Here is a 24,715-nt window from a genome sequence, read left to right on the forward strand (position 1 = left end):
AGTACTTTTTTTTTTGTACAGTAAAATTATTTTTAATTTCATAATTTACATGTTTTCCTTATAGTAGCATGCTTCTTTTCAGTATAAATTGTGAGAGATACATTTTTTATAAATAAAAATGTCACAAGGGGAACCTTATATTTGTGGGTCCTTTGCATCAAAAATGTAAACAAAAAAAAAAAAACACTGAGATAAAGGCTGAAATGGTCAGATGTTACTCACCTCGACAAAAAGAGCCCAAATTCTCCACGTTCTGCCTGCATACCCCACACTGCCGCTTCTTTTTGAAGGTCTTTTCTTTAAAGACGTGGGCCTCGCCCTTCCCCGTCTGGAAAAGACAAACACAACATTTTTAAAAAAGGCTTTGTATTTGACGCTAAACTCATGCTTCTTTCTCTATCACCATCTGTAATCCTGTCATTCTGCCATTAGTTCACTGTTTCTCCAAATAAATCTCTTGCGTTCCGCTTTTCTGCCCGGTTCCCTTCACTGACCTGAATTCTCCTCTGGATGTCAGGCCTCTGTCTCTCTTTCCATGAACAGCAGCTCATTTTTCAATGCTGAGAACAAAAACAAAAACCCGAAAAAACCTTTTATCTGAAAGTGGCACATCTTGCGGTTAGAAACTTGATGAAGACACTGTGGTTCACACAAACAGCTCTACAAAGCAAGCCCACTGTGTAGCGCTTGACTACGAAATACCTGTCAGCCACATATCATCCTCAAATACAAATTTGTATGTTATCACTTCTGATGAGGCTCAAAACTAACAACAGACGGCACAAACTCATCATGCAGCATGTTTGTACACTGGGTTTGGTTATGTTTTAACTCTGTATGATGTCCCACAGCAGAGCAGCATAATGCAGCTTTGTGTTTGGATGTGCGTTTTTCCATTTGGCAGAGAGGTAGAGGGGTTTAGCACTCTCTCTCTCTCTCTCTCTCTCTCTCGACCCTGTTTGGACAGCTGGCGAGAAATGCAGCATATGCCCATTAGGTGCCATAACCACAGCTTCAACAAGCTAGCACCATCACATATAGCCACTGGAGTTCCTCACTCTACAACCATTGTATTCAGGGACATTGGGCATCTCTAGTGAATATATTCCTACAGAACACAGTACTTATGAAGGCCAAGATAGAACACCACCTAGAACAGTGGTTCCCAACCCTGGTTTTGGAGCTACCCCAAATTGCACCCAAACTGCACCAAATGTGCATTTTGCATGTCTCCTTAATCAAACCCACCTGATTCAGGTCATCAGCTCATTAGTAGAGATTCCAAAACCTGAAATTGGTGTGTCAGAGAAAGGAGACATGCAAAATGTGCAGTGTGCAGCAACCACCCAAAACATCATAACACACAGCAACACCCTAGCAACCACCCAAAACATAACACACAGCAACACCCTAGCAACCAACCAAAACATCATAACACACAGCAACACCCTAGCAACCACCCAAAACATAACACACAGCAACACCCTAGCAACCAACCAAAACATCATAACACACAGCAACACCCTAGCAACCACCCAAAACATCATAACACACAGCAACACCCTAGCAACCAACCAAAACATCATAACACACAGCAACACCCTAGCAACCACCCAAAACATCATAACACACAGCAACACCCTAGCAACCACCCAAAACATCATAACACACAGCAACACCCTAGCAACCAACCAAAACATCATAACACACAGCAACACCCTAGCAACCATCCAAAACATCATAACACACAGCAACACCCTAGCAACCACCCAAAACATCATAACACACAGCAACACCCTAGCAACCACCCAAAACATCATAACACACAGCAACACCCTAGCAACCACCCAAAACATAACACACAGCAACACCCTAGCAACCAACCAAAACATCATAACACACAGCAACACCCTAGCAACCACCCAAAACATCATAACACACAGCAACACCCTAGCAACCAACCAAAACATCATAACACACAGCAACACCCTAGCAACCACCCAAAACATCATAACACACAGCAACACCCTAGCAACCACCCAAAACATCATAACACACAGCAACACCCTAGCAAACAAACAAAACATCATAACACACAGCAACACCCTAGCAACCATCCAAAACATCATAACACATAGCAACATCCTAGCAACCACCCAGCACATCATAAATCATAGCAACACCCTAGCAACCACCCAGAACATCATAAACACATAGCAACACCCTAACAGCCATCATATTCTACACTTTCAGAACCACATAGAAATGCACTAAAACCTTCTATATACGCTTTATTTCATAAGCATACTGCAACTATATAGTTCATAATAGTGATCATGTTTGATGTTAAATACATTTTTTAAAATGGTATAATAAATAATTGGTTAAATGGTATCAGCTTTGGAACATCACTCGATGTCCAATGTAAAACCTGGGTCCTGAAGTAAAAGTAAGTGAGAAGCAGAGGAACATTTGTTAATGGTGTCACTTTAGACTGTCCTCTCCTCATTCATAACTGCTTGTTCTTTGACTGTACTTTGACATAAGACTTCTTCAGTATGACGAAGGAGGTTGAGAAATCTTAATAGCTGACTATATTCATTTAATCAGAGAAAGTCTTTCATTCACTATGAACAAACATCAGGATCAGCTGCTTCAGACGTTAGCAAATGCCCTTTAAAAGTGACCCATGACAAACGTTATGCGTTATGCATTAAAGCATCCCATTTAAACATCCAAGGTTACTAAGAAAGCCCTCTGTCACCAGATCATCTCGTGTTATCCCTCTCTCAGAGATCTCAGCCAGATCAAGCTGATTTGTTTGGCTGCTCCAGGAGTTAAGTTTGCCCACCCAAATGGAAATCATCAGCTGCTTTTCCCTTTCTCTTTTACAGCTCCTTAATGCTTGGATTTCCTTTCTTTCTTCTAATTTCAGCTTCTAGTTCCCATGTTCACTCTATTCATTTTCCTTAACTTTAGCCAAGGGTCAATGACGTATAAAAGTGTCCACGATAAAGAAAATAAAAACACGTGTGACAAGCTCCCAGATGTACTTTGTATTCATGCTGGTTTCAACTATTTTTGCATTTTATACATTTAATGGCAGATATTTTTCAAATATTAATAATTCAGTAATCAGTTTTGTTACATGATGTAATAACTGATGTGTAATTATATAGTATATATAGTATGTATGTATGTGTGTGTTTATGTGTAATATATATGTAAAACAATTAAATTATATATGTAAAAAATGTTTGTTACATATTCTGGTAAATAATCAACAGGGGAAAAAAAGCAATTAATCAAATATATTGATATTTTCTAAAAAAAAAAAATTAAATAAAAATTAAAAATCCCAAAATTCAGATAATACAAATACAATGCATTACTCTGGCAAAAGTTGCTTTAAAAGTCCCATTTGTTTGATTTATGTATACCATTTAACATATTCACTGATCTACAGCACTCTGTCTAATTAATTGTACTACAGTTATATTCAACTAAAAGTTGGAGGTCCTTCAACTAACATGAATGCAGAATAAAAAGAAACTATGAAAGCCACCTGACAGAATCCAAATGTACTTGTCCTCTAATTCAAGTCCTGCAATGTTTTTGTAATTTAGCTCTATTAAGCATAAAAGTGACCTTTCTGTGCACCCTAATTAGGTGAGCATAGAACGTACATTATAAAGCTTACCTTTGCACTGCTAAAGTCCACAAGGGTCAAGGGCCCAAATGAAGAAATAATCAGCTCTCCATTACCTGCACAAAGTAATCACGCCTCCTTTAACGGAGTGTGCAAGATCACATCTCACAGGTCCAGCGCTCTCTGAGGTGTGACTGCAACACCCGTCAACAAACTAACTCACTCCCCAGCCAACAGTGTGCCAAGAGAGGCTAGTCAGGGTAGGGACGGCCCCCAGGGCACGGAGCAGAGACAAGGAGGGACTGTTCACTTAATTTTAGCCACCCAGAAGAGCATGCCAAGACTCTCCAGCAAAAAAGGAGAGCCTTTCAGAAACAGAAAACCCTTCCCTTCAAACTCAAAAGAAAGAACAGAAGAGGAATTGAACAGACAATCTGGATATAAACAGATATAGAAATGACAGAAAGCGAGTGGCAAGTCCGTATTTTGGGATAAACGCACACCCACGTACCAATTTTCCCATGATTCTTAACCTCTGCACTCTCTTCTCTTCCATGAATAGCTCCAGCTTTAACAGATCCTCACATTGTGTGCAATATCCTGCAATGAACCGAACTTTGTGTTCCAACTCAACTCAGTAAATGCAAACTATGAATGGAAGCCCAAGAAGAACATAAACACCGATTGACATTCAGGAGTCAATGACATATAAGAGTGTCCAGGAAAATGAAAAATTAAAATATTTTAAATCTAGCTTAAAATGTGCCAAGTTGATAGAAAAGTGCTCTTTGTATTCATGTTTGTTTCATATGGTATTGAAAAACATTTATAACATTTTCAAGAAAAAGGTTTGAATTAAAAAATTAAGTTAAATTAATAAATGTCATGTGATGCAATTTTAGCTGGAATTATATATTTTTATACTTTCTGCTTTAATTTTGGTTAATGTTTTATTAATTTGTTTTAGTGTGTTGTCATTTTTAGTTGTTTTTTAATGTCTACATAATTTTTTATGAATTTTTATTTAAGTTATTTTAGTACACCAAATTAAACTTATTCAACATCTGAAATGTTGCCTTGATGACTCGATGAAATAACATAGGGGTTTATATATTTTATTTTAATTTAATGTTTATTTTTACTTCTTCTCACATTTTAAATCTTCAAAAATATTTTCAAAACATATTTTTAAGTAAAAAGTTTTGTAGAAATAGCTGATAAATTAAATATAATTTATAATATATATATATATATATATATATATATATATATAAGTTAAATAAATATACATGTAAAATTTATATACATTAGGTTATATGAAATTTTGAACTTGTTGCATAGGGGTCCTCTTTAAGAGAACTCTTTTTTTTGTCCAATAACAATTCTTTAATTGAGCTTTTTTCTTCATTGTATAATCTCTCCATTATTATTTGATATCATTTATCATTTTACGCTCCTCCCAAAAGATTGATATAGCCTACAGTATGTTTTAATAAAAAGAAACATGCCAGTCATATGAGATGGTATTAAAGTCATTGTATTTTTTTCTCTCTTTTTAAGTATTTGTGAATTCATATAACAAATAAGAATCACATCACTGACCATAAGACCAATCGAAATGTGCCACTGAGACTCTGTCCCTGTAGTTGAAAGATCAGACTCAAGAAAGAGAAACCACTGCAGGCTTGGTGGTGGTGCTCAGATCTCCATCCTGCCTATAGCCACAAATGTTCAGCATGGCATTAATGTCCAGGGTGCCCCAAGAAGACCACCAACAGATGCTACCAAATAGGATTTCAAATCATAGAGACAAAGAAACTTCTGCACAAATAACAATTCAAGAAAAAACTAATCTAACAGACAATTCAGAAGAATAAACATCAGTGGAGCTGGAAGAAGGGAACGGAGGTCTTGGATATCAAACTGTCCTCATGTGATGATGAGCCAATAAGGAAATATGTTTACTACTGCTATAACCTACACTTGCTGAAAAAGTGCTTTTAATGCCAGAAGAATTATCTTTCCTGCCCCAAAAATTCGTTCGATGCAATGGCCCTAAAAACCTGCCATTTTTTTTTTCATTGCAGATTGAAGTCCACTAGATTTTAACATTTTCTCTCTGCGCAAAATGCACAGCCACAATAGAGGCCAGTTGCTATGCAGTTACTACACTGTCAAAGTATCCTGTTCAATTTATGCTAAAAAGCACAGCTGTGGCTGCCAGAAATATATATTGTATATTTAAAACTTAAGACTGTATATTTCATTTAATGATCAAATGTTAATTTACCAACCTGCTTGAATGATCAAAATCCACTTTGTACCTCAAAATGTATTGATAACCACAAAAATAATACAGGTGATAAAACAAAACCAAATAATGAGTTTATCACAATAGGCCTAACTATTAAATATGAAAAAATAATATAGATGTTTCAGTGCCATACAAAGAGAAAAGACCATCATGGTAACACACATGACACTAAAATGCAATAAACTAATTAAATGCCATAAAATAGAAAACAAAACACCCTAATGTACTTTAGAGACAAAAAACAAATATTATTTGAAAATTCAGTGAGTCGTGTGACACAGGGACTTCTGGGAATGACTTTTTACTGTTTTTTACTGGAAATGATATGGCAATTCATCATTTAGCAAAAACTTACATTTATCAGTATTGTACAGCATAATTACATGTAATGCGATGCCAAAAACATTTTTCACCATACATATTCCAATATTTTTTACTGTAGCATTAGTACAGTACTGTAAAAGCATTGCAGATGTTTGTAAAGTAATAGCTTTCCATCTAAAGTCAAAAAAATATTGTCCTTAGTCAAGTCATACTCCATTTTCAATGGGTCCCATGCATGTTTTAATACCTGATTGCTTTGAAAAGTAAAAGCACATCTCTTTCCATCACAGTTGTAGGCCTCATTCACATCTGCAGCTCAGCATCCTGCTGAATGCACCAAACATTTAGGGTTAATAAAGAATGAGTATCTCAGCTGAGGAGTATAAAAAAGTGTTACAGGCCGTTTTCTTCACTGAGGGGTGGTAAAGGGAAAGCAAAGGAGCCATGTGTGTGAATACGAGTGTGTGTTTATAAGTGTGTGTGTGTGTGTGTGTAGGGTGGGACAGGCAGTGGAAGAACAGAGACGGCCTGTTCCAGTGATGAAGTCAGCATACTTCCTGCACTAATCAAATACGTCTCCATGACAAACAAACAAATGCACAAAGATCAAAACACAACACACGCAGCATTCACATCAAACTATCAAGCAAAAAACCAATCAACTACTAGAACTGGTCGTCAAAAATCAAATGCATTGAATACGGGATGCATCCCGTTCCATGATGGTCACAGCCCTGCTCCATCCTCAGGAAATTACGAGCTAATCTGCACATCCTATTGTGTGAGTTATTATTTGCACTTCCTCCTGTAAACCCGTCACACACTAAATCACACAGCAGTCCATTAGTGTCAGACTGTTATCACTGTTGTTGTTACTATATATAACCCAAAAGAAAGCCAAGGGACAGTCAGATACTTTAAGGCAGTCCGATATGAAATATAAAGATAAAATACAATAACGCCGACGTATGTCCGATTACTCATCAGGAATTCCTGTGGTGTGACCTTTACGTGAACCTTCATGTCAGTAAACGTTCGCACACTATAATCTAACCATGGCGGTCGATTACAGATGGTTTTGATTGAGCTTTTCAATATGATGTGAAACTTGAAACTTCAGAAAGAACCAAGTAAAACACACTAATCAGTGACCACACTCATTTTATGACTATACATAAATGGCTCAATATGCTTGTAAAGAAATCCCCCTGATTATAGCTTATATCACATAGTAATTACTTGCAACTTTTTTACTGCGCTAAAATCAACAGCAAGAATTATTACAGTGTGTTGCTAGGTAGCACTTCTATTGTACGGCTCTCTTACACATCTATAACTCGTTCCCTGGGCTTTGCTATAAGTTAAACAGCATGATTCTCTTCAAGCAGACCAGTTTATAGACGAGTGTGATATAATAAGGTTTGCATTACATCCGTTTTGTGTATTCAGGTGGATACACTAAGCTGAAATAATCCATGCGAGGTCCGATATGAAGTGACAGCTCATAGAACGTGCACGAGAGAGAAAAAGAAAGAGAAGTAATTATAATGTAGGTGGCAATTCATATCAAATATTTACTAAGCTATAACAAGCAACCAGCCCACTGAAAAATAAAGCCTCTCTTACATTCTCCAAATTGTGGTCATATTTAATGGCTGTTTAGCTGTATTCAGAGCTGTACAGCAGAAGAACATCCTTTAACTGATGATTATATTATATCCTCTGATTAGAGTCTTCTTTTGCATTGCATTTTGCATTCTCTTTATTCTCACAATAATAACAGCACACTGATATTTTTGTACCTACTTCAAAACATACAATAATGCTGAAGTACCTGTAGTGCATATACAAAATGCATGATATTACCATGGCAATAAACCATTGTAATATGTTTTCAACAGCAATAACATTTAAAAATGTGTTTAAATAACAAATTAATACAAAATATTATTATCATTATTATTTTGGCCACTACCGTGTTGAAAGAATGTGAGAGCATTCCTTTACATTACTGAAGTTTGTTAGAAATAATATAATTGAAATTAATAGTACAGGTTTAATAGATTCTCTTAATCGATCCACCCCAAAAAGCTGTCTGGGTAGTAAGCTCACTGTGTTTTGAAACACAGCCGTAGTCTCTAGTGAGGCGTTTAATGCATGATGACGCAGTAACTATTAGTTACCAGCTCGTGAAGTCATATGATGACTCTTTCTTTCTGCTCCAGTTTTCAGCGCAGTTTCACCCCTGGCAGAGATTGGGGAAAACCAAGGGACGCATTTTCTTTCATCGACGACATAACGCAATAAACACACAAATTCAAACGCTGGTTTTGAATTAGTTCTTGCCAGACTTAATCAGCAGAGTGATAAAACTTTTAAGACTTTATGAGGTTTTCATTAGTGGTTCTGTAAGGCAGAGAGAGAACGAGACTTCGCTCATGCAGTTATCCATCTGACATGTTTCATGCCATGATAGAGAACATGGAAAGCGTGGACACTGACACAGCAGCACCAATGCCAGCTTTTTCCATTTAAAAGCACACTATATATCTTATACAAGAGTTTTTATTTACCATATGGGACAACCGTGTGTTGTAAAGCTTAGATAAAAACTTCTGCATCATATTTACAGTTAAAAACAGAAACAACAGTCACTTTTTTTCTCAAGCACTCACCTCCAGGATGCTCTAACACATAAAAGAGGAAAACTGCATATCAGATTAATGTTACTCCTAACATATTACTTGCGTGACATGCATACAAAAGCATTTAATAGAAAGTATTTTAATACATTAAAGAGATCTAATCACATCTAATTTCAACCATTTTATGCCCATTTGTTTTACATTCAGGACGTCTAGACATGTATCAATACTGAATGAAAATACTTTACCTTGCTCATGTTTTTGGACAATATTCCAGCTAAAAAAAGGTTTCCTTAAAGATTTCATGGGCTACATTCCCATTGAGTCAATAGAGTGTCACTCGACTACTGAATACTGATGGAGTTCCTTTCTTTGCTCTCACTAGACTCAGAGTCTGGCAGTGGGAGGAGCTACAGCGGGAAAAGAACACTGTGGAATGTTGTTTCTGGAAGCAAACTTTTCTGATTGGCTGCATCCTGACGAATCGATAGCTGATTGGATGGAATGCAAATGAGAAGCGCCTGCCTTTATGAATGTAGCGCTGTTCTACAACATATCTTTCAAAACCATATGCGTTTAAATATTTAGCTCAGTTTGCTTTGAATATTTAAACTTATATTTAAACTATTAATTAAGAATTAATTCTATAATCTACATGCCATTTTATATAATGTTATATTTTATTATGTTTTCTTTTATTCAACAGGAAACTGTGGCATTAACATAGTTAGCAATATGCAAACAAGTTTAGTTAATTATGGAATTAAGTTGTAGCCTACATTACCTTGTTTCTGATATGCATTAGACAGATTTTATTTATTTTTAATGTTCATTATATAATTACTGTCTCTACAATAATAAATAATTAGCCAGAAATTAGACTGACAATCAGTGTAATGCATATTTGTCCGCCAAAGAAACTTTAAAAGAACTATTGAAAGCACAATAGCGACATCTACTGGTCATTTGTGGAGTTACATCTGCAAGTTTATAAACGTCCTAAATGTCGCTTTTGATACATTTTTGAAAAGATGCCAGTTACAAACACAATAAAAAACGATAAAGCACCTTGAGCTAGGCCTCGTATCAAACATCCCAGACTTAATTGTGAAGCAGACAAATTTGTTCCTCATTGGGTTTTGTTTTCGCCAATTAAGAAACATTTTCAAACACTACAACATGATTATAACAAATGGCCACAAATCTAAGTGATGAATGCAGTCCATCTGTCCACGAGCAGAATAAACAGAAATGTGCTCTGTGGAATTGCACAGCCAACTAAATGTGGCTTCAAGCAATGAAGTCCCGAACAAACACCATGAGATGTGTGCCACTGATTAATGCATTCATGAAACAAGTTCAGTAAAAACACAGAAAACATTAAGCCTGATATCTTAACCATCCAGACGAATATAAATCAGCAAACAGAAATGTATTATTGAATGATTATTTGAACTACGTAATGAATGTTTGTGAAATGTCTGAACTGGAAACAGGAAATAAAATGCAGAATATTTATATTTATATATATATATATATATATATACACACACACACACACACACACACACACACACACACACACACACACACACACACTTAATGCATGCAATCTTAAATTAAAAAAATAATGTAATTCAATATGCAATTTATTTATTTTATTTTTAACACCGACTGGATCATTTCTGACCATATAATGCACAGCCAAGCGAGAAGAAGAAAGAGAACAGGACAGAAAAAGCTTGAGTATCAGGTGGGGAGGGGAAATGATACAATCCAATTAAGGAGAGTGAGAGAGGGAGGCTTGTTGAGAAAGGGTAAAGAGAGACGTGTGTAGGACACACAGGCCATGTGCAGACAGGATGTGGAAGGCACATGGTTGGGGAGAGAGGGGCCCTCCAGCAGGCAGACTGTGAACATTAGAGAAACACGTCCCGTCCCACTCACCAAGCCATGTGCATACAAATTAATTCTGTTTACAGAACCAGAGGAGAGAGAGTTCTTTGTCTGGAACTCATGTTTAATAATTAAAAATAGAACTGCATTTTATCTGCATTTCCCATGTGCATGCGCTCTCTTTTCCATCTCTCCCTGTTTTCATATTTAAGGTTTGGGATTTAAACAAACCCACAGCACATTACATTTTGGCAAGTAACTCATCCCATATGTTGGTGCTATGAAAACGAGAGATGCCTCAAATCATGTGGCTTGTGGAGGAGAGTGTTATTACTTAAATCAGACGTATTTTCACATGGTTTGAATGATTTAACAATTTAAAAAAAATATTTGAAAAAGTTTGTAACAAGTGTAAAACATTAAATTCTATGCACATATAAGGCATTTGAAAAGTAGTAATAAATAAATTGTAAAAATCACAACTAATTAAACTCAAGGCATTGTATCTGTCGTTTCCTTACAAAAAAGCTGAAATCTTTAACTTAAATCAACTGATTTTATAAAAATGCATTTAAGAAACTCCTTATATTTACTTTTATAGAGCTTAAGTGAAAATGACGCAGCAGGGGAAATTTAGTTTTTTTAGGGGATATTTACCTTGACTTTTCTGATATTCATTCTCTAGCTCTTCACATTGGCAATGTTTTCTCCTTAGTTAAGAAGCAACTAACTTTACTGATGTTATATGGTGTTATAACAAAAATGTCAACAAGAGATTAATACATTTAAAATATTTAAAACAAATTATACGACAATACAAATGATTTCTGAGGTCATTTCACTCTGCTTTAATAATCAGTTTTAATGCCAAAAGTAAAGCCATTTTATATGATTTACATTAGAATGATTTCTGAAGGATCATGTGACACTGAAAACTAGAGTAACGAAGCTTAAAATTCAGCTTTGCATAACAGGAATAAATTAGATTTTAAAATGTGTTCCTATAGAAAATATTTATATTTAAATTGTAATATTATTTCAATTACGTACTGTATTTTTAAAATCAAATAAATGAAGCCTTAGTAATCATAAAATACTTTTCAAAAATCCTAGACTCCCCAAACTTTTGTGGACAAAAAGTGAGAAAGGAGTGAAAAAAGGTGGTTCTGGAAGAGAGCTGGCCATGGAGAAATGATCATAGCAGTGTGGGGTGAAATGGAGCAGGATCATTACTCACACACAGCACCCCCAGCTGTGGAGGAGGAACTGTGTGTCAATGGAGCCATGTTTCTGCAGTATAACTGCAGCACCTAAATCACTCCCGGATATTTACAAACACCTGTGGCCAAGTCAGCACACACACTTTTACATCTTAGGCCCTATTCAAATGAATGTGCTTTGGAAACACATATTTGTTGTTGGCTGATGTAATGTTGACCAACAGTTTTGGATGAAAGTTTGAGGGACAACACAAACATTATTTGAAAAAGAGGACGATGCTGAGAGAGAGAAAGAGAGAGAGAGAGAGAGAGAGAGAGAGATGAGAACATGCAAAAAGAGGAAATGGAGGGAGGGGTGAGCGCAGGAATGATTGGGTACAAAAGAGCCAAGCGTTGATTAAATACAGCTGTGGAGGGAGCGAGGGAGAGAAGTAGATGACGGAGATAGAGAAAGAGAGAGAGACTGAGGCAGGATGGTGAGGAGGACATGAACTGAGTGTCGGGGGGTAGAGGGATTCAAAGAAAGGTGTGTGCTAGAGACGAGAAAAAGAGAGGTAGGTCCTAATTGTCAAAATTGTTATGATGGAAATAGAACAGAGGAAATAAATAATAACAAATTTATAAAAAATTTAAAAATGTAAAACATTTTTTTTAGATAAGTATCAGTTCTCATTATTTAAAATGTTATATTTTAGAATGGATTTCAATATTTTATATTACCATTTTTACAATATAAATATTTAAATATATATATATATATATATATATATATATATATATATATATATATATATATATATAGATATATATATATATATATATATATATATATATATATATATATATATATATATATATGTGTGTGTTAAGAAGTCTGTGTTTGAGACAAATATAAAAAAAATGTATGCATAAAGGCATTTTAAAACAATAAAAAAAATTTAGCATGAAAAAAGCTGAAATTTTAATACAAAAATGACTGTAAGGCAGAAGAAACACACAATATTTAAACAGATTTTTATATGTTTTATGAAATGCTGAATCATGTCCCTCTTCTCATTCTCTGCCCATTTCCCAACTCGCTCCCAAAATATTTTCAGTGCTGCACAAACTCTGCAGCAGGCAGAATTCAGGGCGGTGAGGAAAGGAAATAGAGCGCAAAGAGAATTCAGGGAAAATTTGTTTTTATGACCCCAGCAAACTGGGGCTTTGATAAAGTGGCACGGAAAGGACAGGGATGGCTTTCTTTTTCCTTTCAAGTGTTTCCAGTTCACATTCCTCATTGCACACTCGATTTTTCTCATGTTCCCTCACTACACACACATCCTCATGCTGTCAGAGTAACACCCTGGTGTCTGACCATGTCCTCTTGAGAATATGCAGATAGTTACACCACGCTGTAGATATGTGAATGCATCCAAGCTTTACAGAGCTTGATTTCATATGAGAATGAGGGAATGTGATCAGTGCTTCCAGAATTCCAATGTATCCAATATGAGAAAAACTTATTATGCAGTTACTAGGGTGTTCTGGGTGGTTTCAATTGCCTAAATTGTAATTCAGATTGCTCAGAAATGTAAAGGTTTTTGTATATTTGTGTTGATGTTTTAATATTTATGTGCATGTTGGGATCGGTGGAGAAAATAAAAACATGTTTATGTCCCAGTATGTGCTTTAGCAGCATGCATGAGTGTGTGTTCCTAAGAAAAAAACTGCCTATTTATACACTGACCAGGCGTTTTCCTGTGTGTTGTTTATAGTGGATGCCTGTGGATTATGGCTGCAATAAACTAGCACTTGTTAAAGTTTCTGCCATTCCATGGATATTCTAGGAATATACCATAAGTCACAAAGAGCAAAGATAAACAAAGAGCATAGTTTGTGAACAGATGTGTTTTTAGACTGCAGAGAAGAATGGAAATTCAGATGCATCATAATGCACATCAGTTTGCTGAATATTGATTAGAACTAGTGATGGACTAAAAATAAATCTCTTAATAGAAATTCTATCATTACTAAAAAAATAAATAAATAAAAAATAAATTGAACATTTGGAAAAAAATGCTGAAAGGAGGTTGTCACAACTTTTAAAAAACAAACAAAAAACCTTTTTGAAAACAAAACAAAAAGACAAAACAACTCAAACGAAACTAAACAAAATAGGATAAAATAAAATGAAACAAAAACAAAATGTAAATATCTATAAATAAAACACAACAACAAATAAAACAAACAAGAAAATAAGAAAAAACAATAGATAAAATAAGAAACTTAGAAACAAAATAATTACAACAAAATTAAGGATAACAAAACAAAACAAACTAAGCAAGACAAAAAACAAACAAAACCAAAAATAAAATAAAATAAAATAAAATAAAATAAAATAAAATAAAATAAAATAAAATAAAATAAAATAATCACTGGAACAGATACTGGCTTTAGGGCTAAGACCTAGATATACCAAAGTTCATATTCACCAAACCCGAGTTCTGTTGCAGGTCAAAGTGACCATCCAGAAGTATAGCTCTTCCTCAGAGACAAAGAAGAATGACACAGAATGTAAGACAGCCTGGAGACCTCACAGATTCTTACAAGACTGGAATGAAGCCTAGGTATTCGTCACACTAAGACAATAGCAGCTCAGTGAGGACAAGATTCTGAGAGGCTAAAGCCTCTCTTTGTTAAATTACAAAAAAACAAAACAAAAAATAAATAAATAAATAGCCAAGACCAATTCATAATGCAATATGTAATGAAAGAACACAATGATTGATTTGGTGTGACGAGTAAGTAATGCATCAGTGCAGCTTAGTGGTTAAGGATGAGAAGGGTCGTAGGTTCAGATCCTGCGAGGGGTTGATCTATGAAGCCCTTGACTAAGACAACAAAAATTTGGTTGCTCCACTGGGGCTTAGAAAGCATCAAGCTAAATGTCAGATTGCTTAGTTAGATAGCATCATAAAAGAGTTATATGCTTGCATAACACAGTGTTTCATTATAGTCTCATCAGCAGACCAAAATCCTCCTCGACGTGACATGATCATATACTGATTTAGGAGTATTACCATTAAACTCTGCAACCACAGCAAAAGAAAAGAAACCAGCCTGGTATTAAAATGAAAAATGTCTGTAAAAACAAACATTATGGTTACAATAGTAGGAGGAAGCATTTAAAATAAACAACGGACTTATGCAAGTTTGCTATTAAAATATCAACAGGACAGTGGATGGACTCTTTTACAGTCCCATAGTGACAAGACTAAAATGTGTGTGTGTTTGGCCACAAATGACGGACTTGTGGCAAAATATTAAAGTGGCATGGCTGAATAACTGCTGTGAGAGATGTATAATGATTCCCAGGCCTGCTTCACAGGATCAGCTACAACTTTGTGACATCATACATAGGGCTCAAAGTTCCCACGCTGCATTACACGTGAACGAGCCTTGGGGACCAGACCATTACAGACTTTCACTCTCAGGCATGTAAACACACAATCAAGCCCTCCTCAAGTTTTCCAGGCCTTCTTTGTCAGTGTCAACAATCAGGGAGACTTTGTTACTCCAGAACACACATGCTCATCCTCACATAAAGATCTGAACAAACCCCTAATCCTTAGCATTCAACTTTAGCGTGTAACTCATCCCACACACTGTTTGTGTTCAAATCATGCTGCTTTTTGAGGAAAGGTGTGATATTTATTTTCCAAGTGACCAGACTTTATTGTAAGGTCTCGTTCTCACTAATTACAATTACTTTTGTCTCAATAAACTCCCAATTTGCTGCTTATTAATAAGGTAGATTTTAAGTTTAGGTATGGGGTAAGATAAAGGGATGGTCATGCAGAATAAGTCATTAATATGTGCTTTTTAAATACTAATAAACAGCCAATATGCTAATATTACGTTATAATATGCATGCTAGTTAATAGTGAGAATTGGTTCTTAAAATAAAGTGTTAATCTTGATTTTCAAGATTAATAAAACCTTCGGTCAGCTGAAGACTCAACAGTCTTCAGAGAACTGGCCCAACAGACATATCACAAAATTTGCTAAAAATATTTATCTAAAATTAGAAATAAATATTAGGGAACTTACACTGGCTTTCAAAGAGCAACAATTCGAAATAGAATAGCAACCACACAGAATACATAAACGACCACCCAGAACACCTTATTACTCATTAAGAATACCTTAGCTACCATGAAAAATACCATAGTAACCCCCCAAAATACCTTAGCAAGTTTCAAAATGTGTACAAATCTATTTTTAATAACATGACAAACATGAAAAACAAACCAAGCATAAGACCCTCCATATAACAAGCATGTAAATCCACAACATATATTGTACGTAGGCTAATTGCAAATGCATCCTATCTGATGCTGTCCTGCACTACAAGAGAGTAACTTCAATCATAACAACAACTTTCATAACTTCTTACTGACCCCAGCTCCTCGCGTGGGTTTCACCACAAACAGAGTCTTCATCTTCCTGCATTAAGGCACACAAATAAACATGTTCTCTGAAATATTCACCTGTAAGTGAATTTTGAAAGTACCCACCTTGGTCAGCCTCATGTTTCCCCTGGACTTTGCTCTCTCCCTCCTTAAAGACCCTCTCACGGGTACCGGATCTGGCTCGTCCTCACAGCTATCCGCACTCAGGGCACAACCCATATAGAGATCTGGACCCTGCTGGTCCGTCTCTCCACTGTCGCTCTCTCTGGATGAGGTTTCCCAAGCACAGAAGAGCAGCTGTTTTTGTCCGCTCACTTGAGGCTCTTCCCCTTTTCCTGGCTCCCATTCAAACACACACACATGTTCGCCAATTCACATCTCATCTCCCTCTTCTAAGCACAAATAGGTGAGAATATTCCCATTAAATCAAAAGTCTAATAGTACTCTTAAAAGAGCATGCGTACGGTCAGCCAAATGTACACAACTCACAAGCCAAGAGGATATTCAGCCCCCACCCCCTACTTTTCCCAGAAACACACACACCATTGTGCTCAAGTTTTCTGTCTTTCAGATTGTAAACAGACATAAGCTGACTTCTTCTTTTTTTCTTTTTTTTTTACCTTCTTGAGATTATGCTATGCATTTTTTCCTTAATTGCTTATTTTTAGTGTTAGGAGAACATTAAAAGATGCCTCGAATCATGCAGGCTCTGAAAAAAAAGTGTGCTAGTACTTTCCGAAAGAACAAGATTTATTATTTTCATCAGGTGGACGATAAAATGGGGAAAAAAAGTCCTATAGATGTACATTGAAGCCATATATAGATAGCATAAAATTACAGATTTATCATCCACAAAGGACACCCAAGTGATCACTTAGCAACACCCTATCATCCACACAGGACACCCAGGCGATCACTTAGCAACACCCTATCATCCACACATGACAGCCAGGCGATCACTTAGCAACACCCTATCATCCACCCAGGACACCCAGGCGATCACTTAGCACACAGCAACACCCTATCATCCACCCAGGACACCCAGGCGATCACTTAGCACACAGCAACACCCTATCATCCACCCAGGACACCCAGGTGATCACTTAGCAACACCCTATCATCCACACATGACAGCCAGGCGATCACTTAGCAACACCCTATCATCCACCCAGGACACCCAGGCGATCACTTAGCACACAGCAACACCCTATCATCCACACATGACACCCAGAAGATGACTTAGCAACACCCTATCATCCACACATGACAGCCAGGCGATCACTTAGCAACACCCTATCATCCACCCAGGACACCCAGGCAATCACTTAGCACACAGCAACACCCTATCATCCACCCAGGACAGCCAGGCCATCACTTAGCACACAGCAACACCTTATCATCCACCCAGGACACCCAGGTGATCACTTAGCAACACCCTATCATCCACACATGACAGCCAGGCGATCACTTAGCAACGCCCTATCATCCACCCAGGACACCCAGGCGATCACTTAGCACACAGCAACACCCTATCATCCACCCAGGACACCCAGGTGATCACTTAGCGACACCCTATCATCCACCCAGGACACCCAGGTGATCACATAGCAACACCCTATCATCCACCCAGGCCACAAAGGCGATCACTTAGCAACACCCTATCATCCACCCAGGACACCCAGGTGATCACTTAGAAACACTCTATCATCCACACATGACACCCAGGCGATCACTTAGCAACACCCTATCATCCACACAGGACACCGTGATCACTAAGCATCACCCTATCATCCACCCAGGACACCCAGGCAATCACTTAGCACACAGCAACACCCTATCATCCACACATGACACCCAGAAGATGACTTAGCAACACCCTATCATCCACACATGACAGCCAGGCGATCACTTAGCAACACCCTATCATCCACCCAGGACACCCAGGCGATCACTTAGCACACAGCAACACCCTATCATCCACCCAGGACACCCAGGCGATCACTTAGCACACAGCAACACCCTATCATCCACCCAGGACACCCAGGTGATCATTTAGCAACACCCTATCATCCACAAATGACAGCCAGGCGATCACTTAGCAACACCCTATCATCCACCCAGGACACCTAGGCGATCACTTAGCACACAGCAACACCCTATCATCCACCCAGGACACCCAGGTGATCACTTAGCAACACCCTATCATCCACACAGGACACCCAGGTGATCACTTAGCAACACCCTATCATCCACCCAGGCCACAAAGGCGATCACTTAGCAACACCCTATCATCCACCCAGGACACCCAGGTGATCACTTAGAAACACCCTATCATCCACACATGACACCCAGGCGATCACTTAACAACACCCTATCAGCCACACAGGACACCCAGGCGATCACTTAGCAACACCCTATCATCCACCCAGGCGATCACTTAGCAACAACCTATCATCCACCCAGGACACCCAGGCGATCACTTAGCAACACCCTATCATCCACACAGGACACCCAGGCGATCACTTACTGTAGCAACACCCTATCATCCACACAGGACACCCAGGCGATCACTTAGCAACACCCTATCATCCACCCAGGCGATCACTTAGCAACACCCTATCATCCACCCAGGACACCCAGGCGATCACTTAGCAACACCCTATCATCCACCCAGGCGATCACTTAGCAACACCCTATCATCCACCCAGGACACCCAGGCGATCACTTAGCAACACCCTATCATCCACCCAGGACACCCAGGTGATCACTTAGCAACACCCTATCATCCACCCAGGACACCCAGGCGATCACTTAGCAACACCCTATCATCCACCTAGGACACCCAGGCGATCACTTAGCAACACCCTATCATCCACCCAGGCGATCACTTAGCCACACCCTATCATCCACACAGGACACCGTGATCACTTAGCAACACCCTATCATCCACCCAGGACACCCAGGCGATCACTTAGCACACAGCAACACCCTATCATCCACCCAGGACACCCAGGTGATCACTTAGCAACACCCTATCATCCACACATGACAGCCAGGCGATCACTTAGCAACACCCTATCATCCACCCAGGACACCCAGGCGATCACTTAGCACACAGCAACACCCTATCATCCACACATGACACCCAGAAGATGACTTAGCAACACCCTATCATCCACACATGACAGCCAGGCGATCACTTAGCAACAACATATCATCCACCCAGGACACCCAGGCGATCACTTAGCACACAGCAACACCCTATCATCCACCCAGGACAGCCAGGCGATCACTTAGCACACAGCAACACCCTATCATCCACCCAGGACACCCAGGTGATCACTTAGCAACACCCTATCATCCACACATGACAGCCAGGCGATCACTTAGCAACACCGTATCATCCACCCAGGACACCCAGGCAATCACTTAGCACACAGCAACACCCTATCATCCACCCAGGAAACCCAGGTGATCACTTAGCAACACCCTATCATCCACCCAGGACACCCAGGTGATCACATAGCAACACGCTATCATCCACCCAGGCCACAAAGGCGATCACTTAGCAACACCTTATCATCCACCCAGGACACCCAGGTGATCACTTAGAAACACTCTATCATCCACACATGACACCCAGGCGATCACTTAGCAACACCCTATCATCCACACAGGACACCGTGATCACTTAGCAACACCCTATCATCCACCCAGGACACCCAGGCAATCACTTAGCACACAGCAACACCCTATCATCCACACATGACACCCAGAAGATGACTTAGCAACACCCTATCATCCACACATGACAGCCAGGCGATCACTTAGCAACACCCTATCATCCACCCAGGACACCCAGGCGATCACTTAGCACACAGCAACACCCTATCATCCACCCAGGACACCCAGGCGATCACTTAGCACACAGCAACACCCTATCATCCACCCAGGACACCCAGGTGATCACTTAGCAACACCCTATCATCCACACATGACAGCCAGGCGATCACTTAGCAACACCCTATCATCCACCCAGGACACCCAGGCGATCACTTAGCACACAGCAACACCCTATCATCCACACATGACACCGAGGCGATCACTTAGCAACACCCTATCATCCACACAGGACACCCAGGCAATCACTTAGCAACACCCTATCATCCACCCAGGCGATCACTTAGCAACACCCTATCATCCACACAGGACACCCAGGCGATCACTTAGCAACACCCTATCATCCACCCAGGCGATCACTTAGCAACACCCTATCATCCACCCAGGACACCTAGGCGATCACTTAGCAACACCCTATCATCCACACAGGACACCCAGGTGATCACTTAGCAACACCCTATCATCCACCCAGGCGATCACTTAGCAACACCCTATCATCCACACAGGACACCCAGGCGATCACTTAGCAACACCCTATCATCCACCCAGGCGATCACTTAGCAACACCCTATCATCCACCCAGGACACCCAGGCGATCACTTAGCAACACCCTATCATCCACACAGGACACCCAGGCGATCACTTAGCAACACCCTATCATCCACCCAGGCGATTACTTAGCAACACCCTATCATCCACCCAGGACACCCAGGCGATCACTTAGCAACACCCTATCATCCACCCAGGCGATCACTTAGCAACACCCTATCATCCACCCAGGACACCCAGGCGATCACTTAGCAACACCCTATCATCCACCCAGGACACCCAGGCAATCACTTAGCAACACCCTATCATCCACCCAGGACACCCAGGCGATCACTTAGCAACACCCTATCATCCACCCAGGCGATCACTTAGCAACACCCTATCATCCACCCAGGACACCCAGGCGATCACTTAGCAACACCCTATCATCCACACAGGACACCCAGGCGATCACTTAGCAACACCCTATCATCCACCCAGGACACCCAGGCGATCACTTAGCAACACCCTATCATCCACCCAGGACACCCAGGCAATCACTTAGCAACACCCTATCATCCACCCAGGACACCCAGGCGATCACTTAGCAACACCCTATCATCCACACAGGACACCCAGGCGATCACTTAGCAACACCCTTTCATCCACCCAGGACACCCAGGCGATCACTTTGAAAAACCCTATCATCCACCCAGGCGATCACTTAGCAACACCCTATCATCCACCCAGGACACCCAGGCGATCACTTAGCAACACCCTATCATCCACACAGGACACCCAGGCGATCACTTAGCAACACCCTATCATCCACCCAGGACACCCAGGCGATCACTTAGAAACACCCTATCATACACACAGTGTTAATTTTGTCAGCTATTTTAATTTTAGTCTTAGTTTATGTCCCATGCTAAAATGTCCTACTTAGGTTTATCATGTTTAGTCAACCTTATCTTATTTAGTTACCCAGAACAATGTATGGCTTTGAAATGAAGTTAAATAAAAAAGTAATGTCCATGGGCCACAATGAGGAACATGCAAGTCTTACAGATTTTCCTATGGAAACATATGGGTAGCAAAATTCATTTTGAAATGTAACATGCAAAACGACAATGCAATATGTAAAATGGCTTTGTATTTCTGTATTTAAATTGACATGTTGCCATACATATTTGCATTTAGTGCAAAATGAAAATTCAATTATATAATTTACATTTGCCATTTTCTAGACTAGTTTTAATATGTAAGTTAAAAACATATTTCATATAAACATCTCTGGATTCCACTCATCTATTTACTAATTTTTCCTTGCATATTTTCCCAGCATTCTCATGGACCAGGCCAGCTGAAACCATGACTATCCACCAGGAAATGAAATGGCGTATGAGACCACAACAACTATTGCTGGGAAGTGAGGGAAGCCGCAGCTCTGCAGGGCTTCAGGCTAAGCTGGTATGCGAGTTGGCAGCGTTGATGTGTAGCTGCCGGGCTTAACTGAGAACCTGTGTGAAAAGAATCAGCCCTTCGGAGCCGATTTACCCTGACAAGGCCTCCCAGAGTCAAACTCTCTATCTCTGCCTCTCTAAGACAATTTTTAGCTGCGTGTTTTCAGTTTTTCAGAGGACCTTTCTTTTTTTGAAGGACGATAAGAGATGTAGATGGAGAGGAAAGGAGGGGGTTGGGGTGACATGGTGGGACTATTAAATCGTTCCCCTTTTAAGGCAAATTCCACTCGTGCCTCCTCGGCCCCTTCGTTTCCCTCCCTCCTCTTTTCCTGTTCTCTCTCTTTCTCTGAATGCACACATAAACCAACTCTCTGAACAACAATATCAGGTACAACCATGTTGTTGTGACTTTACAGGTGCCCATGCAACATGCCTGGAAACATCATCTATTGAAAATTCTGGAAAATAACATTAACACGTCAGTCATGTAGCATGTTTACATGCAGCATAGAAATCTGTTAGGACTTGAGGCAAATGAAATTTTAACCTGACTGAAAGAGGTAATGCTACAGAATTATTATTTTCTTAATTCTATGATTAATTGCCTCATTGTTCCAAACCTGTATGATTTTAATTGAAAAATTTTACCAATGTTGCTATATGTGCCTGCTCATACAAACAATTGCAACAGACTAAAATTGCACATTTCACCATTAAATTCACACAGACTCGTTTTATAAGATAAGCTCAGACAATAGCTACACAAGCACTTTTTCCATAAAACTAAGTGCAAGGAAAACTAACAGATATATTTAAAAAAAGCAAAGCCAGGCATTTTTAAGAGTAATACGTCACATTGTGCAAATAGAGAACTGAATGATCTATGGACTGATCCTAATGAAATGTGTTTGTCTGATACACAGATTCTGGCACCTCATGAAGTCGATGAGCCTAGCATATAGCTCTCAGTAAGAAGCATTTTTCAACACCTGAAGTTATCACAGCAGGAAAATGCTCCAGAATGATATCATCTAAAAAACAGCCAGCTGCCAACATCTGCCAAGCAATTTTTGGCAGGGACCTAGGCAGACATAATTCTCACTATCTGCTAATAGTGCAGGGACGCTTTCAAGCAGGGAAACAGAGGGCAGAGAGACAACACATTGACCAGATTCATTATGAACTGAGTGGAAAAGAAAGGATTTACATAGGATTTAACAGATGTTGTCTGGACTTTTGAACCTTTTTTTATTATTCGGATTGCTGCAAAAAAAATAAAAAAATGGTAAGCAGGAAGGAAGAAAGGAGTCGTATGAGAAAAGCTGAAGAGACTGCTTAAAATAGATAAAGAAAACAAAGACTGCAAGGTAAAAAAAAAAGAGGAACGATAAATAGACAGACAGGGGAAGATGAGAATCTTAAGTGCACACTTGGTCCTGCATTGGCTTAAGCAAAGATACTACAAGCAATTGCAGATGAAAACAAATTAACTGAAATTCTTAAACAACAAACAGCAAAGTCCACATTCCTGCTGTTAATACAACATGTAATTTATGTAATAAATATTGGTTAATATCCCAAGAAAGCACAACTGGTCCTTGCCTCTGCAAAACGATACCTGAAGTGTTGAAAATAGTTTGCAATACATTTCTATGTAGTTGCCAGGATGTTTTAGGCAACTCTAGGTGTTCTACGGCGGTGGGTCTCATCCACATTCCTGGAGCCCCCCAACACTGCACATTTTGTCTCCTTTGCCTGACATACCAGGTCTGGGAGTTTCATGAGCTAAATCAAGAGTGTTTGATTAAGGAGACATGCAACATTTGCAGTGCTTGGTTGGGGGCTCCAGGAACGTTGTTGAGAATCACTGTTATTGTGCAAGAACGTTCAATCCTACTCATGGAGGGCCAGTGTTCTGCAGAGTTTAGTTCCAATCCTCAGAGACACATCAAACATACAGTACCTAATCGAACTAATCAATGTCTTCAAGATTTCTAGAAAAACAGGTGTGTTGGAGCAAAACTCTTGCCCTCTTGGAGCAGGATTATTTAACATTCATCACCTATAGGAAAAGACACAAACATTTAGCCTCAAAGCCTTCCTCAGCGCACACAAAGGAAGACTTTGAGCTAAAATGTTTGTGTCTTTTCCCATCAGTGATGAATAAGACTTAAAAAGAAGACTGTTCTTGTAGGATCATAATTTCCTATACTAAGTAATTTAACAGAAAATAAAATGCACCAAAATAAAAAAATATAAAGTAACGGAAGAGCACAGTGCAAACGGCGTTGTTGAGCTGATTTTACTTTCTTATAGTTTATA

General features: G+C 39.1%; 1 protein-coding gene and 1 long non-coding RNA gene across 13 annotated transcripts in view; one reads left to right on the plus strand and one right to left on the minus strand.

The window, feature by feature from the left end:
• Positions 1-16,944, minus strand: part of LOC132118000 (tensin-2-like) — a 49,404-nt gene extending 32,460 nt beyond the window's left edge. For 5 of the 12 annotated variants that reach the window (XM_059527467.1, XM_059527459.1, XM_059527458.1 and 2 more), the window contains exons 1-2: positions 16,608-16,944; positions 223-328 (exon numbers count right to left, since the gene is read on the minus strand). In XM_059527467.1, coding sequence (XP_059383450.1) covers positions 223-328; positions 16,608-16,721 — 220 coding nt within the window. In that variant the 5' untranslated portion in view covers positions 16,722-16,944. Of the gene's footprint in view, positions 1-222; positions 329-494; positions 561-3,700; positions 3,850-9,180; positions 9,318-16,607 lie in introns of those variants that run through there. The other 7 variants (XM_059527468.1, XM_059527457.1, XM_059527460.1 and 4 more) reach the window with 5 other exon arrangements.
• Positions 12,376-24,050, plus strand: LOC132118008 (uncharacterized). The gene is made up of 3 exons (XR_009425872.1): positions 12,376-12,602; positions 22,273-22,400; positions 23,317-24,050. It is a non-coding gene; the product is annotated as an uncharacterized LOC132118008 (long non-coding RNA).
• Positions 24,051-24,715: the final 665 nt, after the last annotated feature.

The sequence above is a fragment of the Carassius carassius genome, chromosome 37, assembly GCF_963082965.1.
Source record: "Carassius carassius chromosome 37, fCarCar2.1, whole genome shotgun sequence".
In the NCBI taxonomy this organism is placed as follows: Eukaryota; Metazoa; Chordata; class Actinopteri; order Cypriniformes; family Cyprinidae; genus Carassius; species Carassius carassius.